This window comes from Macadamia integrifolia, chromosome 3, assembly GCF_013358625.1.
Source record: "Macadamia integrifolia cultivar HAES 741 chromosome 3, SCU_Mint_v3, whole genome shotgun sequence".
Lineage (NCBI taxonomy): Eukaryota > Viridiplantae > Streptophyta > Magnoliopsida > Proteales > Proteaceae > Macadamia > Macadamia integrifolia.
The window spans coordinates 29246932-29273657 of record NC_056559.1 but is presented as its reverse complement, the minus strand read 5'-3'; the positions used below and the strand labels follow the sequence as shown (position 1 = coordinate 29273657).

General features: G+C 38.0%; 2 protein-coding genes across 3 annotated transcripts; one reads left to right on the top strand and one right to left on the bottom strand.

Annotated features, from left to right (window-relative positions):
• Nucleotides 1-665: 665 nt before the first annotated feature.
• Nucleotides 666-2546, bottom strand: LOC122074331 (cyanidin 3-O-galactoside 2''-O-xylosyltransferase FGGT1-like). Its single transcript, XM_042639158.1, has 2 exons — nt 1824-2546; nt 666-1488 (listed from the first exon to the last, which is right to left on the bottom strand). The coding sequence occupies exons 1-2, from the start codon at nt 2486-2488 to the stop codon at nt 666-668; spliced, it is 1488 nt and encodes a 495-aa protein (XP_042495092.1). The 5' UTR covers nt 2489-2546.
• Nucleotides 2547-7423: 4877 nt separating this feature from the next.
• Nucleotides 7424-24389, top strand: LOC122074102 (tRNA modification GTPase MnmE). Of its 2 annotated transcripts, XM_042638940.1 has the most exons (10): nt 7424-7642; nt 7729-8027; nt 8467-8605; nt 11444-11565; nt 11711-11914; nt 13837-13896; nt 14564-14702; nt 17181-17299; nt 18083-18307; nt 24086-24389. In XM_042638940.1, the coding sequence occupies exons 1-10, from the start codon at nt 7450-7452 to the stop codon at nt 24278-24280; spliced, it is 1695 nt and encodes a 564-aa protein (XP_042494874.1). In that variant the 5' UTR covers nt 7424-7449; the 3' UTR covers nt 24281-24389. The 2 variants fall into 2 exon arrangements, with proteins under 2 accessions (XP_042494874.1, XP_042494875.1); XM_042638941.1 differs by lacking the exon at nt 18083-18307.
• The last annotated feature ends 2337 nt before the right edge of the window (nt 24390-26726 follow it).

Below are 26726 nucleotides of genomic sequence, written 5' to 3'. Positions count from 1 at the left end.
TAGTGTATGACATTTAGGCTATGTTTGGTAGCCAAGATAAGAAAAAATAAATAAAAGAAAAAATTACACTTTTTTGTACTTTTTTTTTGGTTGAAGAATTTTATTTTTTTTTTGCACTTGGTATGTCTTCACTCAAGAGAATATTCACTTTTTGAAATTCAAAATTTCTCTTGGCAATTGTGAAGTTTTTTTGTTCCCCCAACAAAATTTTCTTGCAAAAAACACAAGAAAATATGAGAAAATATGAAAAGATAATAAGACAAAAAATAATGATTACACAATGATTTCCTATGTGCCTATCTTTCTCCTAAAATTCAAAATTTTTTGCTTTTTTTCTTTTCTTTTCTTTTCTTATCTTAGTTACCAAACATATATAATTCTTTTTATTTTCTCACCATTTCATTTATTTTCTTCTATTTTCTTTTCTAGATTCTTTTTTCTTTTCTTTTCTTTTCTTTTCTTCTCTTCTCTTGGCTACCAAACATAGCCTTAAATTGAGAAAGAGAGATAAGAGACATTTAAGTTCGAAAAAATAGACAGATAAAGAGAGAGAGAGAGAGAGAGAGAGTAGAACGGTTGGTACTCGAGGTAATAATTTTCAATGGATTACATGTGTCAACAGAGAGAACGTACAAGACCAAATTCTCGTATGAGGACCTGATCAGTTAAGCATTATTATGTAACGAAGGGGTGGCAGCAGCGGGGGTGGCGGCGGCAGGGGCAGCGGCGGCGGCGGCGGCGGCGGCGGTGTTGTTGTAGGCAGCGGCCGTTTTTGTTATATCGTATAACTTCTCCATAAAACTGTCGAGATAAGAAGACTCGAGGTCTGGCCTTAACAACATGTCCTTCCACCTTGCGTGGTTGGCTCTCACTTCCCTCCCAACCTTGCTGTCATCGGCCATCACCAACTTCACCGCCTTACACACATCCTCCTTAGTGAACCACCCATCCTCTTCCCTTCTCTCCACCTCCACAGCCACCTTCAGGTCTCTAATCAACAACCTCGCATTAAAAAACTGGTCAGCTATTTGAGGTAACACCACCACTTGACAATCATTCATCAATGATTCCCAAGTAGAAGATCCCCCACAGTGTGTTACAAAACAACCCAGTGAGGGGTGTCCCAGTATCAACGTCTGTTGCACCCAACCCCCGTGAACCACTCCTCTTCCTTCCACCCTTTCTTGGAACCCTTCTGGCAATACTTCTTCCACCGTTGCATACCCAAACGGGGGTTTCAATACAGCTAAGAAAGGAAAACCAGTAGACTCCAGGCCCAGAACCAGCTCTTGTAACTCCTCTTTCTTGAGAGCCCACTCGCTCCCCAGTGAGCAGTACACCACGGTTCCCCTCTTGAACCGTCCCAGCCACTTCACCCACCGGTCCTCTAGCTTGGTGGTGGGTAGATCGGGTAGCGTCGGTCCGGTTAGAAAGACCTGCTTCCCATACTGGCTCTCCAAGTAGTCACAGTATGGTCCCTCAACTTCCCTGCGGGTAATGGTGTCAAAACCAAATTGAATCAAGCCATTTACATCAAAATCGTGGAATCGTTTAATTTAAATGACTTATATCAAATCAAATAGAACTGTTTAAAATCAATTAACCAATGTAAGTTAAAGTCATTAATAGAAATAAATTATTATGATAAGAATAAACAAATCCCACTAAAATTTAAAAGATATTCAATCTTTTTGAATAAATATAAAATAAATCGTTAAAATCATTTATTAAATGATTCGATTTGAATTTTATAATAAAATTTTGCACCAAATTAAATCAAACCAAATCGTTTACATCAAATTCGAATCATCTAACAGTCTTACCTCCAAGCCCTCATGGATATAGCATCACAATCTCTCATGGAAGCCATAAGGATATCACCGAATGTCATCCCATCGATGAAGTCCCGAGTCAAGAATTCCATGATTGGGCGAGCCTCGTATGTATGTAGTTGCATAAATGAAGGAAAGCCAGGCAAGAGACGCATCAGCTCGGTGTAGTGTTGACCCTTGCTTATACTCCGTGCAGGGACTAAGTGGTGAGCTATACACGAGACCGCAATAATGGAGTAGTGGATCGAGATGATGCCGAAGCGGCGAGCCAAGGCTGGGATCCAGTGAGCTACGTCGAAGAAGATTAAGTTGGGTTGGATTGAGTTGAGAACAGCTTCGACTTGGTCTTGCATGAGAAACAGTGCAGTGACAAGTAGAGGAGCCATAGGAAGGGGGACGTCGGACATGGTTGCTGCACCAGGTGGGAGGCCAGGGACCTGAGGGACGACGAGAGGTATGAAGGTGATGAGGTGAGGGTAGTGGTTGAATTTCTCTAATTGGGGTTGAACTTTGGATGGGATCAAGAAGGAGATACTGTGACCTCTCTGGGCTAGCTTGTTTGAAAGGTGGAGGTAGGGGTGTAGGTGGCCAAAGGCAAACCAAGGGAACATGGCTATGCTTAAGGAGTTTGTGTTTGTAGTAGTGATCATGCTCATCTTCTTCCAATTCAATACACCTATGCCCTCCTCTCAAGGCTCTGCTAGCTACTCCTTGTTTCCGATATTAATGGTGATGATGTTTATACAGAATTGAAAAGGAAAAAAAAAAAAACTGATCATGCAAAAAAAGTATTTTGTGTAGATCCCACAATCCATGGAGGGTGTTAGATCCGTCCCCACCTGTCTCATGGTGGGAGAGTAAATCGAGATTCCAAAACTTTCAATTATTTGATTTGATCGGACCTTGTGCTTCCCCCCAACCACCCTTGAGGAAAAGAACGGTGCAATGGTTTTTATTAGTTTCCATTTCTCTATCATTTATTATTGGGTAATTTACAATGTCACCCTTGGAGAATGTCAGTATTCTAAAAATATTCTTTCTTTTTCACCAAATTAGACTCAGACTCCTTACCGTCAGTCTTTGTTAAGTGATGCTATGAAATGACACTTTAGCCCTCATAAATAAAACACCCTTATCTTATCATCCCAAAGATACCCTCTCTTCACCTGTATACCATTTCATTCTCTCTATCCTTCTCTCCCCACCCAAGACTTGATTCTGATGAGTTCCAACCAAGTTCGCCACGACTTCTTCGGATTCTTCTTCATGCCACCCTTTTTAGGCGACAACAAAGAGTTCAATTCATCATCTTCTCTTCTTTATCAAGAGCAACTTGACCTTTTCTGAGGTTCTACTGTTTGTAGTCGTCAATCTCTTCACGTCGCCGGTTCCCTCTTTCTCTCTCTCTTTCGAGCTGTTTATGTGTACAATTACCCAAAGGGATCTTCTGTTTCCCTCCCACCGGTAATTTCTGCACCTGCATATATCCATAACTCATTAAGATTAGAGAAAACAGAGATTCTGTTTATGGAAATTAAGATACAGAAAGCAGAGAATGTTTACAGAAGATAATATCTGAAAAGTTAGATCTAACCCAAAAACAAAACCAAGAGATCCAGCATATACAATTATTTGTGGAGAGTTCAAAAAACCCCAATAAAATCGTGAAATCAGCTGATGAATAAAATCAAAATCTGCAGATCCTATCGTCAATGAATCTTTTCCTCGAGCATTAATCGAGAAATACATCAGATACAAGCCGATAACGAAAGCAAAATTTTCAGTCCATCATTTGAAACTGGAAATCTTGAAAGCCGCGAATCAAGAGATGTAACAGAATCTCAATTTAAGCAAAAGGAAAATTTGAAATAGCAAAGCTAAGAGCTCCAGCATATACAACTATTCATAGGGAATTCAAAAAGGCCCCAATAAAATTCTATGTCATGATAGAATCCAACTTCTGATCGAACCACAATATCGCCTTCTTCATATGCCTCCCAACACCTTGGAAATCAAGCCAAGTCAGTGCCCGAAAAAGATCAAAAATATTGGGCTCCCCAAGACGAGATTGTTGAGTTCCCCCTCTTTGACCAAATTGGGAAACAATTTTATAAGAAATAAATGGAAAGAAATCATTGACGAGAGGGAAGGTTGTGGTGAAATCGCCAGAAGGGAGGGCCGTAGTCGCCGTTGCTGAAAGGTTGTGGTGAAATCAATTTGGGGACTACAAGGGTAAGGGTAATTTCGATACTTCATTATTTTTAAGGGAAAAATGGTATTTAGAAAAAAATGAACTGCTGATGTCAGCATTCTTGGTATATTCTGTAATAGTAACTGACAGTAAGGGGTCTGAGTCTAATTTGGTGAAAGAGAGGGGGTGTTCCTACAATACTGGCATTCTCCATGGGGTGATGTTGTAAATTACCCTTTATTGTTTTGGAGGTCAAATTTGGTGGTCCACCTTTTAAACATTTCCATCTTCGTTACTTCTAAAAAATCTATCAAGCTTGTCTCAAAATTTTGATTTGTTTTAAAGATTGACCCACTTTGACATATTTTGGTGGCGATACGAATGAGAGATTTTTTTATATCTGTGATAGAAGCAAAGGGGTTAGGCCAATAAGCCCAAGCCCTGAGCCCAGCACTAATCTCGTATGGGGGTGCGGGGGGGATAGGCCCCGTGGTATGGCTTGATCGAATCAACTGTGACCCGATGGGTCAACCTGCGACTTGAAGTTTATAATGTACTGTTATCTTATTGAGAAAGTCATTGTATTTTAGGGGGTTTTTCGAGCTAGGGTTTCAGGGCGAGTTTTCTCGCCGCTGCTTAGGTGTAATCTCTCTTCTACATAGTGAAACATCTTCTTCGCCCAAGAACATAGCACACCATACCGATGTGTGAATCTCGTTAAATCTCTGTATTGTGCGGATCTATTGTTTATTTATTTTCATATTTCTCGATGTTTGCTCTAACAATCTCATCTCCACCTTTCGGTTGGATGAAGTTAGGAATATTGAAAATCATTTTACTTGGTATAACAAGCAAAAACCACCCTAGTTAATCAAAGAAAATGTTGTTAAAACCTTTGCTTCCTTCTCCTGGTTAACCTTTTTCCCCACTACTTCACTCACTAAACTCTCCTCTATCGGTCTGATCACAGTGCATTCATTCTAAACACTTTTACCTGCCATTACAAGTTTCACAGACTATTTCATTTTCAATATGCATGGAAATCACACCCTGAATTTATACCTTTCAATTATAGATTTTGGAAAACTTGGAAATTGATAATTTGATGATTAAGTTTATTTCCTTTAGTAGAATCCTAAACGTGGAATCATTCCACTTTTGACCATATTGACCATCAAAAGCATTCTCCACTTGATTCCCATCTCAACTTGGAAAACTCGAATTATCTCCTTCTGGATAAGATGTCACAAATTTTCTTCAAAATTGGGTGAATATTGGAGTCTAAAGAAAACTTTCAACTTTGCTTTGTGGGAGATTAGCTGTCAGCAATTCTATCTTATAACGATTCAATCGCCCAGGTTTAACAAATTTATGTAAAGACATATGGAGTTAACTAACTCCTCATCTTGTTTTTCCAATTGCTCCAATGCTATGGGCCCATCCAAGTACGTGAAAGGCCTATGGCACAAAGAGAGAGATATTACCCTCCCACTCTGGAATAACATCTTCTGCAGTGAAGCTGATCAACGGTGAGTTGTAGTGAAGCACTTTCTTGTGACACGTGTTCAAAAGTGATCCTACGACTGAGAAGCCTTGCCTGAATCGTATCCTTCGTTCAACCCATTAAGTTGGGTGATTGGAAAACCCACCCCTAGTTAGTTTATTCACGTTTAAAACGCGTTTAAAACGGCGTCCCGTTTTTTTGCCGTTTTAAACGCCGTTTGCCGAATTTTTCACAGAAAGTCAGTAAAAAAGGGGAACGGGGCTGTTTGAAGTTTTTTTGCCGTTTTAAACGCCATCCCGTTTTTTTTATAGTAAAAAAACGGATTTTAAAAAATATAAACGTTTTAAAATAGAAACGTTTAAAACGGGGCTATTTGTTTTGATTGTTATCTAGGTATTTAGAGAATTATTATGCAATTTATGTCTATATATTGCCCTTTTTTTGACACCGTATTATTTAAATATAAATGTTTAAAACACGTATCGTCTGTTTTTTATTTTTTACCGTATTTGACCGTATTTTTGACCGTCCCATTCACGTTTTGATCCATTTAAAACATGCCCGTACCCGTTTTAACTAACAGAGAACCCACCCGATGAAATCTGAAAATCTAGTTTTATATCTTTTTGCGTTTTTTCATCTAAATCTTTCTTTACTACAGGTTAAGGGTGTTAATCGGTTCGGTTTGGGTTTAAACAGTGCAAATCGGTTCGGTTCACATTTATTTGACTAAAACCATAACTGCATCATTTACTAAACAGTTCCACTTTCTGAAACTGTGACCGTTTAGTCAACGGTTTCGATTTCCACGATTTGTAGACGGTGTCGGTTTCACGGTTTTAAATGATTTCGATTTATTCCATACAGTTTGTAAAATGGTTCACAATCGGTTTGTTATAACTTGCAATCATTTCTAAACTGAAGATCGTAAGCTTATCAAAAAATAATTGGCAACCACAAATAAGAGATTCTATATTAACGATGATATGTCTTAATTTGATAATCTAGTGTTATTTCTTTGCATGGCTATTCTCAAACATTTAGAACTAATATCATACAACATCCAAATCCAGCCTTCTACAGCATAAAATATTAAAATGATAGGTGGTTCAGTCAAAACACCCCATCTATGATAACATAATAACATAGTAACATATATGGATTACAAGTTCATGATATAAAACCTAAATTTGAACTAAATTGTAATAAATCATACCAAAGCAGGATGAGCACTTAATTTAATTGTTAATTGTTATACGGATTACTGCCCCTTCTTTATTTAATTGTTATACGGATTAATCGGATCGGTTTAAACGGTTTTAAACGGTTCTGTTTAAACGGTTTCAATTCGATTTGAAACCAACGGGTTCCATGGTTAAAACCGACCTGACCCCGTTTAGCTAATCAGCCTAAAACTTGAAACCATAACCGCACCATTTACTAAACGGTTTTACAGTTTCGGTATAAATGGATCAATTCGATTTTGATAAACGATTTTGGTTACAAATTCACATCCTTACTATAGGTGCTCAGTGATGGAGAAAACGAGCACAATAAAACATCTTGAATTCATTACAACAATGTGAACACTAAATTGCAAAGTGGAATGAAAATAATTCAAACTCATCAGTTTTGTAAACCCAAACTTAATTTTGAGTGTTTTTGTTAACTGAAATATTGAATGGATAATTTTATAAACATAAACCTGATTTTGAGTATTTGGGTTAAGTGGAATTTTATATGAGTAATTTTATAAAAAAGAAAAAAGAAAAAAGAAAAAAGAAAAAAAAAAAAAAAAAAAGGATAATCATGTAATTTTTCCAAAATCTAATCGGTTCCGGATACAGATATATATTAGATCAGGTTACGGTCCCTAAATTTCAATCCTCGACCTAAAACGGTATCCTCATGGGATTACTGAAATGGCTCTTCTTCCTACGTTCCGCAATCTCCTTGGCTATCTCTGCAAACCCTCAAAGACATTAATGCTTCCCAGCATTTCAATCTCCACCAGCAACAAGTTCTCTCTTCTTTTATTATCTCCTCCAACATCTCAACTAGAATTTAAATCCAAATCCCAAATCCATACTCTGAAAGCTCTTCTCGCCTCTAGAGGTTAGCTCTCGCATACCCAACGTGTGACTGAAAATTCCGACGCTAAATCAAATTATGTTCTCAGATATTTATGTTCTTGATTGCAGAAAAGACACTAGTGCTTACCAAAGATGAGAGGTTGGGCTCGAGCTCTGTTGATGCCGGGCCGGTTCAGAGTTCAAGCACAATTGCCGCCATTGTCACTTCCTTGGGTGGTCGGCCTGGTGCTGTGGGGATTGTTCGGTTATCGGGCCCTTCGGCTGTCGCCGTCGCTTCCCGTGTCTTTCGGCCTGCAACAAAAAAGAAGAAGAACAGGCAAGGTTCTGGTGAGGATTCCTGGAAGCCCAGAAGCCACTTTGTCGAATACGGAGTGGTTTCAGATTCCCAAGGCAATGTTGTTGACGAGGTAGCTTTTTCTGTGCAATTCATTAAGGACTTTAGCTAATTTAGCTCTTTCTTAGCTCAAAATCCGGCGATAGCCCACACCATCTGTTTGGAGATTTTGGAGTTGGGTAATTGTGTTGGTGGCCTATGGAGTCGAGTCCACAGTGTTAGTGTCATTTTGCCTTGTCGGAGTGGTGGTTATTTATTTCAGACAACTGCAAACATATGAAAATATTAACTTTGGCACCATATTTGAAGTTGAGAAAATTGATTGTTGCTAATTTCATTCTAGTTTACCTACAAGCTCCGTACTTGCAAGGCCCTTGCTCTTTGAACAAGAATATTACCAATGGTTTCTCTCACAATATCGATTTAGCTGATTGGCTTAAGCACTGGACTAAGCTTTTCCTCGGTTACTTACCTAGGTACATGTGTAATTGTGTTCCTGCTTCCTTCTCTAGGTTCTAGCATTGCCCATGTTGGCACCGAGATCTTACACTCGAGAGGATGTGGTGGAGCTCCAGTGCCATGGGAGTGATGTATGTCTGCATCGAGTGTTGAGAGCTTGTTTAGAAGCTGGGGCAAGGCTTGCAGAACCAGGTTTGCTTTTAATTTGGTTTCATTTGTAGTTGATTCATCAAGGTACTTCAGTAATCTATTATTTTTCTGTTAAGAAAATGACCAAAATTTAGAATCTCGATACTTTACAAGGTGAGAATATATAGGCACTTTATGGGTAATTCAGACCTATATAATTCTGTGCTTCTGCCATTCTGTGATTCTCTTCCTTTAGGTATATGGAATTGCTCATCCCTTTAGCAGCACAACTAATTCAGAACATAACTCCAAAGCAAGGTTCGAAATCTCGTTTCGTGTCGGTGAGTTCAGAAACTGAAGTTTCGTTTCATTTCGGCGAAATTTTGGCCGAAATGGTATATTTTTTTGTTTGTTTCGGTTTACTGTTTCGGTGGTCAAATGGTCATATTTTGACCTGAAACTTGGTGAGTAACTTATTTTAAGGTTAATAAACATTCTTAGAACATAAAAATGCAAAAATATTAGGACATGACATTGTTTTAGAGTTGCACCTTTGTTTGGCAACAACCGTCAAACTGTTCTGAAAATTTTACTTGGTTTTGGGGAAAGAATTTTACCTTTCCTAAGCTTTGAATTTGTAGATCTTGTAGGAATCCAATGGAAGTCAAAATGTGTGATGATGTGGCTAATTAGAGGCTTGTTGGAGAGTTAGAATGTTTTTTCTTCAAAATATGCAAATGGAACCGAAACCGCGGAGACAGGCTAGATAGAGTCGAAATTTCGACCGAAATACCAAAATTTTAACCGAGATATGGTATATATAACACATGGAATGTACTGATACATGCGAGATACCAAACTTTTGGCCGAAATACCAAAATTTCGACCGAAATTTTGTATAAATGTTATTTCTTCCCTTATTTGGTTTCGGCCAAAAAAAAAACACCGAAATTCCGAAATTTCGGCGAGATTTCGGACCATGCTCCAAAGTCATATTTTGACGACCCATAGGTCTTCAGATGCCCCTGATGACCAATGAATGGAAAGTTCTTTTCTTTGTGTAGATCCTATGCTGATGAGAACTTGATGAGCTGATCAAGCTATATCTCTTACTTTCACAGCTGTTTCTGGCGTTACATTCAATTAAAATTGGACCTAGGAGTGATAAAGCATTCATTGTTAAATCCTTCAGAAGTCCCAACTATATCAAGCTATCATAAGTTACATTTGAGAGACTGTTGAGTTTTATTCAGGAATCATAGGTTAGGTTACATAAAGCTATAATAAATGTCTGTATTTCTTTAAAGACAGGATCGTCAGTACTTTCAGAGGGAAAGTTATCACTTAGATTATATCAAACTATACGTCCTCTGTTTATGTAACAGAATGAAGATCCGCATTATCTTGTTGGTCGTATCTTCAGTCTATTGGATTGATCAGTCTTGTTACCTAGACATACTTTTGACCACTAACACCACCCAGGTGTTCGTCCTTAATTTTTGGAATGCCTCTGCAACAAAGGCAGCTAAGAAGGGGCTATGTGGCACACCCCTAGGCAAGGTCCAACGAGGTGCTTGCCTGGTTTCCTAGGCACTTATTTGTCTGCCGAGGTGATTGTTTTGGTTAGTGAACTGCTAAAACAAGAAAACATGTATATTATTTCCTCTCATCTTTTCTATTAATTATACTCTCATACTTATTGTTTGTCATGCTGTGCAATTTTTATCTGTATTGTGAGGAAAGAGGGAGGGGAGGGGAGGGGGGGGGAGGAAGCTAATTATATTAGATATCATTTCACTTTTTTCTTTAATTAAATTGTTAGTATGTTAGGAAAGCTACTTTGAACATTAGGTCAAAGTTCATCCTATTAAAGAGGCTGTGAAACTGCATAGGTTACAGAACATTTTCATGTTACTCTCCGTCATATTGATCAGTGTTTTGATAAAAGCATGCGCAAGCATTATACACATAGGTGACTGGATAGCTTTGTAGGGCAAGCCGCTGGATGATGTAGGCTGTATGCCTTTATCAAACTACCAATCCCTATTGCTAGGTGAAATAAGATAATTATATATATGCACTGATTATGGAAAATTTATGGGGACTTTACCCTGGAATTGGTATTTAGAACCTTCCTAACAGCCAAAAGGAAATGAAAAATAATTTATTATAATTAGTTGTATGATGTTGTAATGTAGAATGGATTTTGGTTTCTGAAAATATGTAATATCCAGCCTTAAATTTCTCCAGTTTGTTTTGTTAATGATATTTCTATTTAATAAAAATGTAAAATGAGTAAAAAATGTAAGTTCTTGAAATTTCAGAACCCAGGTCACGTGGTAATGTTTGTGGTACCTTATTGACTAGCCAGATTCATTGCTTAGCCTCATCCAGCCTTGGGAATGAAATAGATTAGATCCCTGTAGGGTCTCATATGAATTCACACAGGCTGATCATACTTCGGTCCAGATCCATCTTTTATCCATCCTTGCATTTTTTTTCCTTATCTGACCAGTTACCCCTTTATTTGTCCTTTCTATATGAGTACACTAGAGATCTATATGGATCCAAGTTATTGATATGGATATGGTCAGAAAATAATTACCAAATTGAAGACTCCAATTGCTGTGTAGAGGACTATGTAAAACCAACTATGGTATCAATATCCAGACCCTGTTAAAATAGACATCGAAAATATTGATTCTGAATTCTATTTCATGATTTAGTTCATCTTTTTAATTTGGACAAATTCTGTTTGGTGTTTCATGTTTTTTGAGTTTGCCTGTTCACGCATGTCACAGTATAAGGCAAGAATGTCCAACTGCATACAGTTCATTGATTGCCATTCAGTTTGGAAGTGTAATAATAAGGTCCACTAATTTTGCAGCTTTTTTTTTTCAGGAGAGTTCACACTACGTGCTTTCCTAAATGGGCGGTTAGACCTCTCCCAGGCTGAAAATATTGAAAAATTAATTTCATCCAAGTCTGTGGCTGCTGCAGATGCAGCACTGGCAGGAATTCAGGTACGTTTAATCTTCTTCATAGTAAGTACTTGCTATACTCTTTTGAGAAATAGCACTTGGTGAGAAATGATCTTTCATCCTGGCATTGGCCGTTTATTTTGGTAATGTATATGAGCGGGCGTGAATAGCATATTCTCTATGACAGGGAGGGTTCTCTACTTTGGTCAAATTGCTGAGAGCCCAGTGCATCGAGTTGCTCACTGATATTGAAGCTCGTTTAGATTTTGAAGATGAGATGCCACCACTAGATACGACCATTTTGATAGACATGATAAACACCATACAAAAAAATGTGGAGCAGGCATTGGAGACAGCCAATTATGATAAGCTTATACAATCTGGGTTGCAGGTATTACTGTATTATTTTAAGTCTTCGGTTTGTTATGGAATTTTTAGAAGCTGTCTTGCTTGCTTCCTGCACACATGATACTGATGCAGTGGGGTAGCCATTCGATGGGTCCAACCTAGGAGGTCTTAGGAAAAAGCCCTTGTAAATCAGGTTACTGTAAATTCTAATCATCACAAGCATGGCCTCATGAGGGTTTTCCCTAGGCATCAATCATTCAGGTATGCTTTCATGACAATTAGGAATTCAATTTTGGTGTCTGTTGGAGCAAACACCAAAGAAAAACAGAACAGATTCACACAAGACCCAGAGATTTAACGAGGTGCATATACCAATGTGGTGTGTTATGTCCTCGGGCGAAGAAGAAGATGACTCACTATGTTGGAAGAAAGGTTATAGTTGAAATCTCTCAAAAACACCCAAATCTCAACAAGAAACTCTCGCTTAGAATCCCTAACCCGAAAATCCACAAACCTCATTTTCTTACATAACAAGACAATAGTGTCAAGACAATAGTGTATATATATATATATATAATCTTGCAAGGCGGGTCGGTCAGGCCGTACCGTATGTAACATTGACCCACTTTGAATGTTTGGCTGAGAAGTCAAATGTTGGCCTTTAACTAGATCATGGCCATCTACTACCTATAACTCAGTATCTCTGCTTCTACTTTTGTCCAATTCACATGAAACTTCAGAAAATGCTTGTGGCTTCAATGTCATATGATGGAGGAAATTTCATATTGATTCTCAAATTAGACCTTAAGTTACAGGGTTTTCATCCGTTCCTGTTGCATGCTGCACTAACAATTTCTGGGACTTTGTAAAGTTCTTCCTACTTTTGTTGATTGAATTGGAATGTGTATCAGTATACAGGAAAATACCATTATTTGTAGACAACTATATTGCTTATTTAGTTTCTATCGCAGCCTCAAGAGCACATTGAACTCCATGGTTATCTAGGGGGATAGTCTGTCCTAAGCGCTTTGGCGTGTATAAAGAGTCGCCTAGGCGAATAAAGCGTTCTTTTTATCTTTATTTTTATGTAACCATTTTATTTGGCACAAATAGCATATTAAATATTATATAATTCTACTTATGTGCTAAATAAATATTAAAGATTCATACCAATACAACATTCATCAGAAAAAAACATGTCAATAAAGTGAATAAACTCAAAATCTTAAGCCACATTAGGTCATCAAAAATCAACATTTAGAGAAATGTTCTTGTCCTCAAATGATTAATCAAATGATTTTATTTTTACATGAGAATTTTTGTATTAGGTATAGCATATAACCAGCTTTCCAACAAGTTTAAGATTGCTTAAATCTTAGTTATAATGACAAAGTTATGTTCTGGTCAAATTTATTTTAAAGTGCATGAATGATGTTAAAATCTCCTAAATGAAAATAATTTTATGGACATCAAAACAACAGATTATTTTATCAGACTTTTGGTTTTTAGCAATGTTTTATTATGATAAGGTTAATAAAATTTTCAGAGTTGAGAAAAACCTACAACAAAAAATCCAATATTGTTCTTAGGCTGGGGGTTGACTTTTTATCCTTTTGGAATTTGATTTTTAAACTATATATATTGGATTCAAATAGGGGTATTTGCTTATTTATGACTAATGTCTTAAGTAAATGAAATTACAAATCATTTACTTAAATGATATTTGGCATAAATAAGTGCCAAAACAAAAGGCGACAGTCGCCTAGGCCCCAGACAAATTGCCTGGATGCCAAGGCGACAGTCGCCTTGATAACTATGGTCTGCCCTATCATTAAAATGGATGCTAAGCCTGCTTTATCTGTTCCCTTTTTAAGTGTCTCTGAACAAATGGATAGTTATTATTTATATAGCATGGTTAATGTTCCTACTCTGATCTGAACTTTTATGGTCTTGAAAATCTTACAGATTGCAATTGTTGGTCGACCTAATGTTGGGAAGTCAAGCCTCCTCAATTCTTGGAGCAAAGTAGGTTACACTATTTGTTCTCAAAGCTGCATAATTCTGTTAATATCATATTCACTTTGATTGGTGATAGAAATTTTAATGAAGTGAACCTGCATGGTATGGTTTGGCCTGTCTTCATAGATTCTACTTCTAATATCTAACTTCCCCTCATTATTATTTTCAACTAAGCTTATTCTTTAAGAGCTAGTCACTCTTTTCTCTACATATAATGTCACAGAATATAAAATGTTTGCATCAGCTTTGCATCCCTGACTACCATGGAGGAATACTAATAATTGTAATATAAGGATATATTATTGCAAAGTCTTTTAACTGTATGTTTGGAGGATTGGACCCACCACTGATTAGGTCCCCTATAGGAGAATGTCTAGGACAAAAATCCTTTACATGATATAAATATATAATGCCATTAGTTTAGATGTCGAGAAAATGCTGCATAAAAAAAAACAGCAGATCAAATGCCTGAAATCATCGACACATGCTGCTTTTAGCCCTGTGAATCTCTTGGGTGGTTTCTAGATAGCAGCTTGTCTGTGGCTAAGGTACCTGGACAGCAGTAGACATTTCAAAGAGGGTCCAGAGCTGCATCTAGTTGTAAGCATCCATGCTCCATTATCAACTCCTCTACAACTCTTATGGAATGGTGTCTTTCCGTTTTAGCATGCAGAGTGAGAGAGCAATCGTTACAGCTATTGCTGGAACCACAAGGGATGTGGTTGAAGCCAGTGTAACAGTTCATGGCATTCCTGTCACCCTTCTTGATACTGCAGGAATAAGGGAAACTGATGATATTGTGGAGAAGATTGGTAAGTTGATCATCTCTTTCACACTGTTGAGGAATCATAAATGTTCCTGTATTTCTTACTTTTATAATTTTTTTACTTAAATATATCCCAAATTCTTTCTTTAAGAATTTAAATAAAAATTAATAGATCTATAGTGTGCTATTTCTTTTCTAATTGGTTTAGTATTTGAATATCTCTATGTTACTAATTACAATTTTTTTACTTAGAACTGTAAGTAGTATTTATTTTTCGTTAAAGAAATATATTTTTTCTTGTATTTTCTTTTTCGATCAAGATAAGTTACTGTTTTGGTATGATGAGATGATTATACACGTTTTCATAAGCAGATTTGTGATTTTTTTTTTTTTTTTTTTTGGTAGAACATATTTGTGAATTCAAAATAAACAAATGAGGCAAAAACAACCAGTTGTCAAGGCATCCAGGCGTCTTGGACACCTTGGTCGCCTTGTTGGTATCACCTTGATTCCAGGACCCCTTCATCGCCTTGGTCTCATAAACAGTGGGACTACTATGGGAAAATAGTTATTGACAATTTCTAAATTGCTATGGGGCATTAAAAGAACAAACCAGCGCACGAGACTCCCGCCACTGTAGGGTTTGGGAGGGGCAAGTGTACGCTGCCTTACCACCTGCTTCGCAGAAGAGGAAGATCGAACATAGGGTATATGTAGAGGGATCAAAGCCCAAAAAATTGGGGTTATCCAACAGTTAGATAGGTAACTACAGTAACTAACCAAAATATAGAAACTTAGCAATCAGAACTTAGAAACTGCCAAGAAACACCAAACCACTTATCTGATCAGCACCAAATTTTGACGAGGCATGCCAATGGAGAAACCCCAAAACATCTCAAGCTACCAATGTTTAGATGTATAGGTACGTTCCAATTCTCATCTCAAGCAACCAATGGTTAGATGTATAGATACGTCCCAATTCTTTCTTTTCTTAGAAAAAAAAAAAAAGAGAGCCACAAGCATGCTTGGTGCGAATAACTTGATGTAAACACCATTTGCAAGGTAGATCAAGTGGACTCCGTGTAAAGCCAACTTCATTATCATAGGAACACCATTTTTTTCATATTTTATCAACTAGGGTTTCACACAAACCAGAACAGCATAGGTTGCTGCAAACCACAAGAAAAGAAGGCCCTACTGGGACTCTCGAAGCAAGGGAAAAACGAATGTTCAGATGTAAAAACAACCAGTAATGGTAATAAAGACAAGAAGAGGAGAGAATTGAGAGAAGAGAAGAAGAAGAAAGGAAGTAGCAACAATGCAACATTGCTACTGATTGTGGAGATTTGACTCAATATCCAATCGATAGTAAGGATATATATTTATAACTAAAGATAAAAGAATAGAATTGCAATAATACCCCCCACTACTTGAGTAAGACACAAAACACCCTACATAAGTGAAAATATGACAAGAATACCCCCTGGAATAGTAACCTTTTAACAGTACCCACAATGCTTGAATTATTAGTAGGCACAAACGTTATTTTAGCCTTTTGCCGTAACAGAAATGCCTTTTGAGACCTGAAACTCTCTGTCTCCTTCGATGTTTACCCTATTGCCAATTTTGGTCCTGCTAGAATGCCTCCTTCCTCTCCACTTTTGTGGTGAAAATGCCAAAACCACAGTTTGGTGGTGATTATGAGAATTCAATCCCAACAGAACATCCTCCAACTTGATCTGTCATTCTCCTGCAGAATAATGAAACCCAGTTGATTATCCCTCCTACTCCTCCCTCAACTCCTCTCCAACCCAAAATAGAGAGAAAGAGAGTTGTCTATTTTGATTCTTATACTCCACATTTCTGTGGGGAAAAAATAATTTATTTTAGTAAGAATTGAGAGAAGATTGAGGTTGCTGCTTTGAGAGCGATAAGAGAGTGATGAAGCCCTTGTGGTTAGTGGATCATTTCTATTCAAGAAGACGTCAAACTCACTTTTGTTTGAGCCAGACAAGATTTTTCACATGGGATTTGAAGCATCCTCTGACAGACATAATTGTGTTCCCTTCCATTAAAACTAGCACGAAAAGAGAGAGAGTTGTCTATTTTGATTCTTATACTCCACATTTCTGTAAGTGGGAAAAAAATAATTTATTTTAGTAAGACAGACAGAATTGTGTTCCCTTCCATTAAAACTGGCACGAGTGCACGACTCAGGTGCGCATTGTAAATCATGAAGTTGGATGGCAAAATCTTGCAAATTGACAATGGTTAATTAGGTAACCACTTGATTTGGTAGGGCATAAAATGACATGGGCCTTTCCAGCAGCAAGCTGGTCATCAAGTAGTTAACCTTCTAATAGCAGCCAATTAATCCATCTGCTGCCTATATAGATACACGAATTATTGCAGCCTGTATCACTTATTTGTAGTTTGCTTTACTCCCTTTCTCATTTATCAGTTTCATTGTAGGTGATTCTTACTCATCTCAGTTATTCTTTCATTTTATTACCTATCTCATTAGGTGTAGAGAGATCCGAAGCTGTTGCAATGGGTGCTGATGTGATTATTGTGACTGTAAGTGCTCTTGATGGATGGACATCTGATGATACCAAACTTCTTGAACGGATTCAAATCAACAAGGTTTGTATAGGATTTATTCTTTTAATTGCTTTTGTTTATCTCTTTTTCATTTTTTTGCATGGTCTTTTGTATAGGTCTGTCTGAAGTATGTCTTTAGTCTTTTTCTTTTCAATGAGATGACTATTTTATCAGGGATAAAAAAGGAATTAGGTAAAAGAACAATGCTAAAGACCTTAAGATTCAAAGAAAATGAAGAGTAGGAAGCAACAGAAATATAGTATAAAGACCAGCGGACTACCTGTCAAGTCCCTAGCATTTTTTTTTTGTCCTTTTTGGGATAAATAACAAATTCATTAGAAAAGAAAAGGGGAGGTACAACAACAAGAGTAAGCCCAAAGTTTGTCATCCAAAACAGCAAATTACATAATAGGATAATCCCAAATACGGCTGCTCTCTATCCAATCCCTCATTGGCTGATTCATTAGTCAAAGAAAGAATGGACCTCATCCTCCAAGAGAAAGAGAAGTTCCCGGTGGCCCTTTAAATAAGATACAAATGTCTCCAACAGCCCGTCACAGGAATTGAACTTCAACCACTTCAAGAAGTTCAAAGGAAGTCCCCATAGAGATATCAATGTTCAACTGTCCAATAAGAGACTGGAAGAAATGGATGAAAAGATGATTGACCAATTCACCATATGCAAAGCATATTAGAATTTAGAAACACATGAGAATGTTTGTTCTCCACTGAAGCATGTAGCAAGCATTACTTATGCTCCCCCCCCCCCCCCAATATGGTACAGCATTTTAATTCTGATATTTTCCTCTCTTTTTGGGAATGCAGAAATCAACAGATTCTTCAGCACCACTGATTCTTGTTATTAATAAAATAGATTGTGCTCCATTAAGTTCCATGGAGATGTTCAAGGTAGATGGCAATCCTTTCTGTAAGCACATTTTGACATGTGCAGTAACTGGCCAAGGAATACCAGAGTTGGAGTCAGCAATACTAGAGATTGTTGGCCTTGACCAAATCTCCACAGGGGGGCGTCGATGGGCTGTAAACCAGGTTAGCCACATTTTCCTGATCATTTTTCTTGTCCCCCTTTAAATCTGTTGTTCTAAAAGTCAGAGTCAGGTGATGACTCAAGACTGAATTCAGAGTCAAAAAGACTATGGGCTCTCCTCCAGCAGAATAATATAGTTAGGGTTTAGGCTTTGGTTGGTAAGATCTCAAGATGCTTATAAACATGGAGTGTACAGTGTGATGGATTCATACTGAGCCATTCTACGTTATTTGCTTTCTTTTGGGGAGAGGTTCTCCCCAAAGGCCATTGGTATGGTCCCACTGCCCTTGGTTTGATTCACATGAAGGCTGAAGCTCAGTTGGAAGTCAAACTTTGTAGAACATTTCTTATAATTAACAATTTTATTGAAAAATAAAAGACTAATGTTACAAACATCAAAGAGGAATATCACTCCCCACAAGAAGTGCTGAATCTGGTGAACAATATTAAAGAATTTCCATGGATGTTCACCATCATACCTGAACCAACCAATCACAATATAGCCAAATCCCCTCAACCATAAAATTATTTTGGTTCTCTAATTTCCAGCTTCAAACATGTGAAGTCGTAGTAATTATTCTTAATAGAATCACCTTCACCAGTAGGACCAGAGTAGATGTGGAGAGTATTGGTATCCCCTGAAGTATCTCTAAACACCCCTCCTATTGATGCGGATCCAGATTCCAATGACTGAAATCGGATCGCTTAGGGCCCCAAGAATGACTAAAAATCTCAAATTTAATGGTTGAGGGGTATTCTTGTAATTTCAGAAACAAGCAGGGCTTTAAAAGTAATTAGATGGCAGCTAGGTAGTTTTAGAACTGAAAATTAAACATAAGGCTTTATTCTAGGATTTTAAAGAAAATAGGTTAAAAGAGTATAAATAAAGGAATCATCATCTTCAACCTTAGGTAACGTTAGAGAACAAGACGTTAGAAACGAAACCTCTTGCTGGCTTCGATCGGCAGAGCTCTCTCAATTGTAATCCAATCAAACCGAAACTTTGGGAGAGGGATTGGAACTCAGATTGCTCTTGATTACAACCAATATCAGTTCATAAGGAGAAGCTACAGCCTCGGGGAGGATCCTGCGACCTGAACCTGCCGGAGGACTCAAATTTGGGTTCTGGTTTTCAGATGTTATATCCGCTGACTCGTAAAAGCTTGGAATGGAAGCTAGGGTTTAAATCGCCCAAAGGGGAAGCAATTATGCCCCAAATTTCAGGTTGATAGCTGCGGAAACGAAGGAGTTCGAACTCCTTCACTGGCTGCCAGTACCGCCTGGACTGAACCAGAAAAGAGAACAAGCAAACTAGAAAAGAAGAAGAATAATAGAAGGAAAAGAAAACAGGGGAAAAGAAGCAGATGAGAAGAGAAAAAAATCAGACTAATAGAGAGGAAGAAAGAAGAATATCAGAGAAAGAAAAAAAAAAGGGAAGATAGAGAGAATCGGCAGCCATGGTTTCAAAGCCAAGAAAAAAAAAAAAAAAAAACCTCCAAATTTCTATTCTTTAAAATCTAAAACTGAACTTCTTCATCATTTACATGTCCAATATAAAGCAAAAAATCAAAAATTAATGGTAACTAACTTAAAATGGAAACTAATCTAAAATTAGAAACTAACTAATTTCAAAGAAATCAAATCAAAAAGATTTTTTTTTTCCTAAATCCATCGTGCATCTGCATCAGCTCTCCCGGTCTTAAAAGAACTCGACTCCGTCGAGTTAGGTCGTGCTCCCAAGACTCCCTTGTAAATCGTTCGCCGATGAGGTGTCACATATTTCGAACCAGAAGATGGGAACATAACTCCAATAGGAGGGAGAGTAGGCTGACATGTCACTGGAGCAGGAGTCAGTCGACGACGTGCCATGTCGGATAATGCATGTGGCCTCATTAAGTACATACGACCTCCTTGCTTCACCTTGATGGTGTTTCGTGCGCCATCGTAGAGAATGCCTTCATGTCACTGCCAAGGTCGCCCTAAAAGAATGTCGCAGTGTGCCAATGGGATGACCAAGCAAGTCACATGGTACTGTAGTGGCCCAAATTGTAATTGTACTTGAACAACTGCAGTGGCCTCTTCTCGAGCTGTGGGTCCAAAACCTCGCACGTGAATCTTTTTGAAAAGTTGCTTCTGTGGAAGGTTGTGTGCTCGAACAAATTCAGAAGATATAAAATTTGCTTCTGCCCCAGTATCAACAACTGCATGAACATCAATAGGGTTGGAGCCATGCAGGAGAGTACCCTTCTGTCTGAAGAGAGGAGCCTTATCAACTAGCCTATTCGAAAATGATGAAAGGCTAGCTGAATGAGCTTCTACATCCTCATCTTTATCATCTACAACATCATCGTCCTCGAGGGGATAAGGATATAAATGAGATTCATCTTCACTCTTCTCTGTCAGCTGCTTCTCTATTATGTTCACAGAACGAGTCCTGTTGGAACACTTGTTGGAATAGTGACCCTTCTTGCCACAACTATGGCATATGATATTCTTCACCCCAACACTATCCTTGTTGAACTCTGACTTTTCTTCAGCTCTGTGAGCTTCAAGTTTCTTTTCCTCCATACTTGGTGGAGGTCTATTAACTGAAGAAGTCTTGAGCATACCTTTCCAATAAATGGACTTCTCTTCAGTTGTCTTGGCATGAGCCGCCGCCACATCAACAGACCTGAAATCAGTGTTAGCTAACTCAAGTCGAATCTCAGTACTTAACCCACTGATATATCGCATCACCCGTTGCTGGTCTGTTCCAGAAGTCGACACCTTGAAGACAGTTTGTGGAATTCGAGGGTGTAGGAATCCGCATCTTTGTTCCCTTGGTGCAAGTTAAGTAATTTATGGAACATTACCTTTTCATAATTAAGAGGAACAAATTTTTCAGTCAGGATTTGCTTTATGACCTCTCAATTGGTAACGGGTCCAAGTCTTCTGACAAACCTTACATGTAGTACATCATCCCACCATGAACATGCATACCCAATAAACTTGGTGATGATGAGTTCACACTTCTTCACGTCTGAAAGAGACATACGGAAAAATTATCTCCACTTCGGTAAGCCAGTCAAGAAATTCCTCAGGTCCCTTTTCACCACTGAACTCGGGAACCTTAACTTTGATGCCATAATCTGTGTCAAAAAATTGTCGTGTAACATCCTGGGGAACAACTAGATCAAGTTGCTGCCTCTGAGGTGTATCTTCGATCCGTAAAGTGTTGAGCTAAGGGGGTAATGTAGAGGATCCTTCTTCAGCTCGCTTGTCAGACCTTTTCATAAAGGCAGTCATCTCTTCCATAAACTTGTCAAACTTGGCTTCAGTCCTCTCAAGCCTAGCATCAGAATTATGTTGGTTCTCGGCTAACTAGCAATACAATTTGTGCAACTCAGCATTGGTGATGTGACTTGTCATGGTTAGAAAATTGCAAGAAAATTTGCTCTGCTACCACTTGATGCGAATCCAGATTCCAATGACTGAAATCGGATCGCTTAGGGCCCCAAGAATGACTAAAAATCTCAAATTTAATGGTTGAGGGGTATTCTTATAATTTCAGAAACAAGCAGGGCTTTAAAAGTAATCAAATGGCAGCTAGGTAGTTTTAGAACTGAAAATTAAACATAAGGGCTTTATTCTGGGATTTTAAAGAAAATAGGATAAAAGAGTGTAAATAAAGGAATCATCATCTTCAACCTTAGGTAACGTTAAAGAACAAGACGTTAGAAACGAAACCTCTTGCTGGCTTCGATCGGCAGAGCTCTCTCAATTGTAATCCAATCAAACCGAAACTTTGGGAGAGGGATTGGAACTCAGATTGCTCTTGATTACAACCAATATCAGTTCATAAGGAGAAGCTACAGCCTCGGGGAGGATCCTGCGACCTGAACCTGCCGGAGGACTCAAATCTGGGTTCTGGTTTTCAGATGTTATATCCGCTGACTCGTAAAAGCTTGGAATGGAAGCTAGGGTTTAAATCGCCCGAAGGGGAAGCAATCATGCCCCAAATTTCAGGTTGATAGCTGCAGAAATGAAGGAGTTCGAACTCCTTCACTGGCCGCCAGTACCGCCTGGACTGAACCAGAAAAAAGAATAAGCAAACTAGAAAAGAAGAAGAATTATAGAAGGAAAATAAAACAGGGGACAAGAAGCAGATGAGAAGAGAAAAAAATCAGACTAATAGAGAGGAAGAAAGAAGAATATCAGAGAAAGAAAAAAAAAAAAGATAGAGGATCGGAGCCATGTTTCCAAAACCAAGAAAAAAAAAAAAAAAAAAACCTCCAAATTTCTATTCTTTAAAATCTAAAACTGAACTTCTTCATCGTTTACATGTCCAATATAAAGAAAAAAATCAAAAATTAATGGCAACTAACTTAAAATGGAAACTAATCTAAAATTAGAAATTAACTAATTTCAAAGAAATTGTTTCTAAAACAAAAGAAAATCAAATCCAAAAGATTTTTTTTTTCCTAAATCCATTGTGCATCTGCATCACCTATTCTTCTAGGTCCAGGATTGCCCAATGTGCAGCCATAAAAAAATTCAATTTAACCATGCCAACTGGTGGAAGAATCCACCCCTGCATGTTCTTGTGCTGGATATTCCTTTAGCTAATTACCACTGTCCAATCCCGGAATTGTAACTATAACTACATGGGATATCCTTGAACAAATTGTTAGCTGCTGCCCAATGAGCCACTCTAGTGGTGACCTTCTCAACAAGAAGCCAGGAGAGAGGAGAACCCACCACTGAATAATTTTGATTCCTTCCTCCTCAGATGTGGACTTTGGATATTCTGTCCATGTGATCACATGTCGCATGTCAGTCCAATTGAATTTTGTCACATCTTAGAATAAAGAATCAAAAACTGATTGAAAAGTCAAACCTTTTTGGGAAAAAAAAATTTATTGCTGAAAAGAGAATGGTCTAATACATGATGGGCCATATGGTTGAGATGGATCTTGAAACTTGACAAGTGAGAATTCCAAAGAGCAATCTATCTAAATAGCTAAATCAGCTTCAACATGATAGAAAACCATGGCCCATAGAGATCCCCCATCCTTTTCTTCAGGTGGTGCTTAGGGAGGGGGATGGTACTTCGTGGACTGTCATCCATGATTTTGTACTTGGTTGATTCAACTGCAAATGATTTCTTGAGAGAACTGTGCAGATTGTTGAGAGCTGAAACTGATTCTAGGGCGTTGTTTCGAGGCAATCTTGTTTCAGTATGTATATTAATACCTATCTCCCCCAACACCTCCCCCACCCTCCAACAAAATAGTTCTTTCCGTACAGCAGGTCAATTTTTGGATCTAGAATGTGACAAATTAAGAGGTACGCTACCAAATTACCTCCCTCTATTGATGGGTTGAGTCCCTATATGTTTTGTGGTGCTTATTACCAGCACCAGATTCAGAAGTATAGACTGTTAAATGTGTATGTATATATATATATATATACGGGAGAGGGTACTCTAAGTGGCATAGAGAAGTGTGCCAATGAAGTGCGACAAAATGGTTTCACACATAGGAGGGCAGTGAAAACATTTCATGAGGGGAGAGAGAGAGAGGGGGGCCGCTAGCTTTGCATCCCCTGGTGGCTCAGAGAACTTTTCCTATGTGTGGTATCTCTGAAGCATTGATATATATATATATATATATATAGGACATGGTCAGGGATCTGTGAAAGTGGATCCCCTATGCTAGTAGTCTTATGGTGTGTACTATTAACTAGACCTGCTACTGATAATTACCACCAATTTATCTGTGTGTTGCATTGGTTGGTCACAGAGACAATGTGAGCAGCTTGTGAGAACTAAGGAAGCTCTGCTTAGGCTGAAATCATCAATAGAGGAGGAATTGCCTCTGGATTTTTGGACAATTGATTTGAGAGAAGCTGCACTGGCCCTCGGGCAGATAAGTGGAGAAGGAATTTCTGAAGAAGTCCTGTCCAACATCTTTGGCAAGTTTTGTATTGGTAAATAGATTGTGAGTGATCCAAGCATATACATTATGTAAATTCAAAGATATTCTTTGTTACACTTCTTACATGCTGAATTCTTAATGAGGAGAATTAAAGGTGGTGTTTCATTAATATGCTCTCTGCAAGCCTCTGGAAGATATGCTCTTCGGAACAGACTACCCAAATGGAATTGATTTCCTCCCTATTGCATTTTGAATTTGGGGAAAAGTTTATGCATTTGATGCACAGCCAGTAAAGTTTTGTCTGCCAATTCACATTGCAGCAGCATGTATGTAGACTAAAACCGCCTTGCAGATGGGAATCGTCCACATCAAAACTAGATCTAGTTGGATTCTTAAGACTAATTATTTGCATTCATTACCAATAGCCCCAACTCCTTGGCCATATTGACCTGCATGTGTTACAATTCCATAGAACATTCTTTACATTCTACCTGATAGGCACTTCATATGTACTGGTGTACTTGCAGGAGCCATCTAGATGAAAATATGAGCTTGCAAGAGTAAACTTTTTTCAATTATATGACAAAGCTTGCAAGAGTTGGGCATGCATTTGCTCCCTCTTTTCAAGCACAGAGTTCTAATGTGATTTTATGATACTTCATTTTCTGGTTGTAAAAAATGAGTGTGTGCATCTTTCCCCTTTATTGGAGAGAGACAAAAAGCAGAAGATGCTGTGGCCCCTGCCATAATTCTGATCCAAATATGATATGGCACAAAACTACATGAAGTGTGACATGTTTTAAGAGGAATTAGGATTTAATTTAGATGGAAAATAAGGGGAATGATTCCTTGATTAGAAATAAAATAGCTAAGCAGTTAAAATTGATTTTTAACCAAAAAAAAAAAAATGAAAGATTTAATTGAAGTACAAGCCAAAAGGAAGAAGGAATTTAATCTGTTTATTTTCCTGTTAGAGTCCTCAAGTGACAACCCCATGATCTATTCTTCCATGCCATCCATTGATCTATGTCTTAAGGGCTTCTTGAATTGATAGTGCTGTCAGATAAGTCTTAAACCCAATTCAAAGACATTTCTTTCGTGAGATTAGATCACAGTAGGGACTAATGCCCTTTGGAACTCAGTGAACTTGTGCGGCCGTTGCCTGAAAGAGGATCAGTTTGGCATTGGTAAAGCTGCACAATTGAGATCTTAGGTTTATGTACAATCATAAAGGGAAGGTGTGAACAAGAAGCTAGGGAGGAAAGGTGTTCTGGAGACCAAATTCATTTTCTGTAGTTAACCATCGATGGAAAGAAGCAATGCAGGATGTTTGCAAGGCCTACCATGCAACAAGACGCAATACAGTTTGCCTCAAGAAAGCATGATCACTAAAAGGGTTTGGGATCATTACCTAGTTGTGTGGCGACTGCTCCACCATGGGAACCAACCAAGGGAGATGCACAAGCATCCTACCATGGGGCAGGGTGGTTTCTTCACCACCCTCTGTGTCTGGGCATAGGGACATGCACCAGGTAGCGATTTTTTTTCCCTTAAAACTGTAGGGGTTTAAAGTTGGTCACATACATAAAAATGATAACATAATTTTCTGTTTTCTTTATCAAATCAAATTCACTTTTTTTCTTTTTTCTCAAAGAGGAGATGAAAACATGCTCAATATCATTTGATTGAACAGCTTACTCAGCTCCTTGTTATTTGAAGAAACCCTCTACTTCAATTGGTTTTTTTTCACGAAAATAAGACATGAGATAACAAATCCAGTGTTTTGCTAAGATTTCGAGTTGATTATGTTTCACTTTCTCCTCGGAGAAGCGATCAACAGTCCCATCATGCTCTTTGAATGAGATATCATTCCAGCTTGTTTATTAGATACTACAAGATCCAGTTTCTCCACCACCGTGAACCCCAGTTTAATTGAGGAACGATACACTTTTTAGTTATTGGGAGAACCCAAGTACTCTCTTTTGGGTCCGCCCTACTTTACTTGCAAGAAAACTGAGACTTATGGAACCTGTTTAAGTTTCCAAGAACACCAGTATTTCCAAATGTGAATGCATTCACAGAAAATATGATGATTGTCAGTGCTTCCATATTCTCTCTAAAATTAGGCCTTCCTTTTTCAAGTGCAATCTGATTCACCGTTTGCACAGCATGAACATCCCATATAGTTAACACTCCTTGATTTCCGCCAAATGCTTTTATCTACCATTTCCTTTTCAACAACCTCATCTCAGCTATAGTCAATTTCTGAATGGTGTTATTTCTATAATTTATCAATCAAACTCTACTCTAAAAAAAAATAATCTTAAAAATTTTTCTTGATCCACCACGTTTACAAAGCTACAGAATATATTCATGGAATACACAAGGCCTCTTTCTGTTGATCAGTATATGCACAATTAACACCTACATAACCTTAAAAAGGAAACTAAGAAAGGAAATATCCTGTTGTGGGAGCCTCTGGGATTTTTTTTTTTTTTTTTTTTTT

Coding starts and splice junctions, on each gene's coding strand:
- LOC122074102 (XM_042638940.1), top strand. CDS start 7,450: ATGGCTCTTCTTCCTACGTTCCGCAATCTCCTTGGCTATCTCTGCAAA. Junction 8,606..11,443: donor GGCAAGGCTTGCAGAACCAG/GTTTGCTTTTAA, acceptor TTTTTTTTTCAG/GAGAGTTCACACTACGTGCT. Junction 18,308..24,085: donor GTCGATGGGCTGTAAACCAG/GTTAGCCACATT, acceptor GGTTGGTCACAG/AGACAATGTGAGCAGCTTGT.
- LOC122074331 (XM_042639158.1), bottom strand. CDS start 2,488: ATGAGCATGATCACTACTACAAACACAAACTCCTTAAGCATAGCCATG. Junction 1,489..1,823: donor ATATCCATGAGGGCTTGGAG/GTAAGACTGTTA, acceptor CATTACCCGCAG/GGAAGTTGAGGGACCATACT.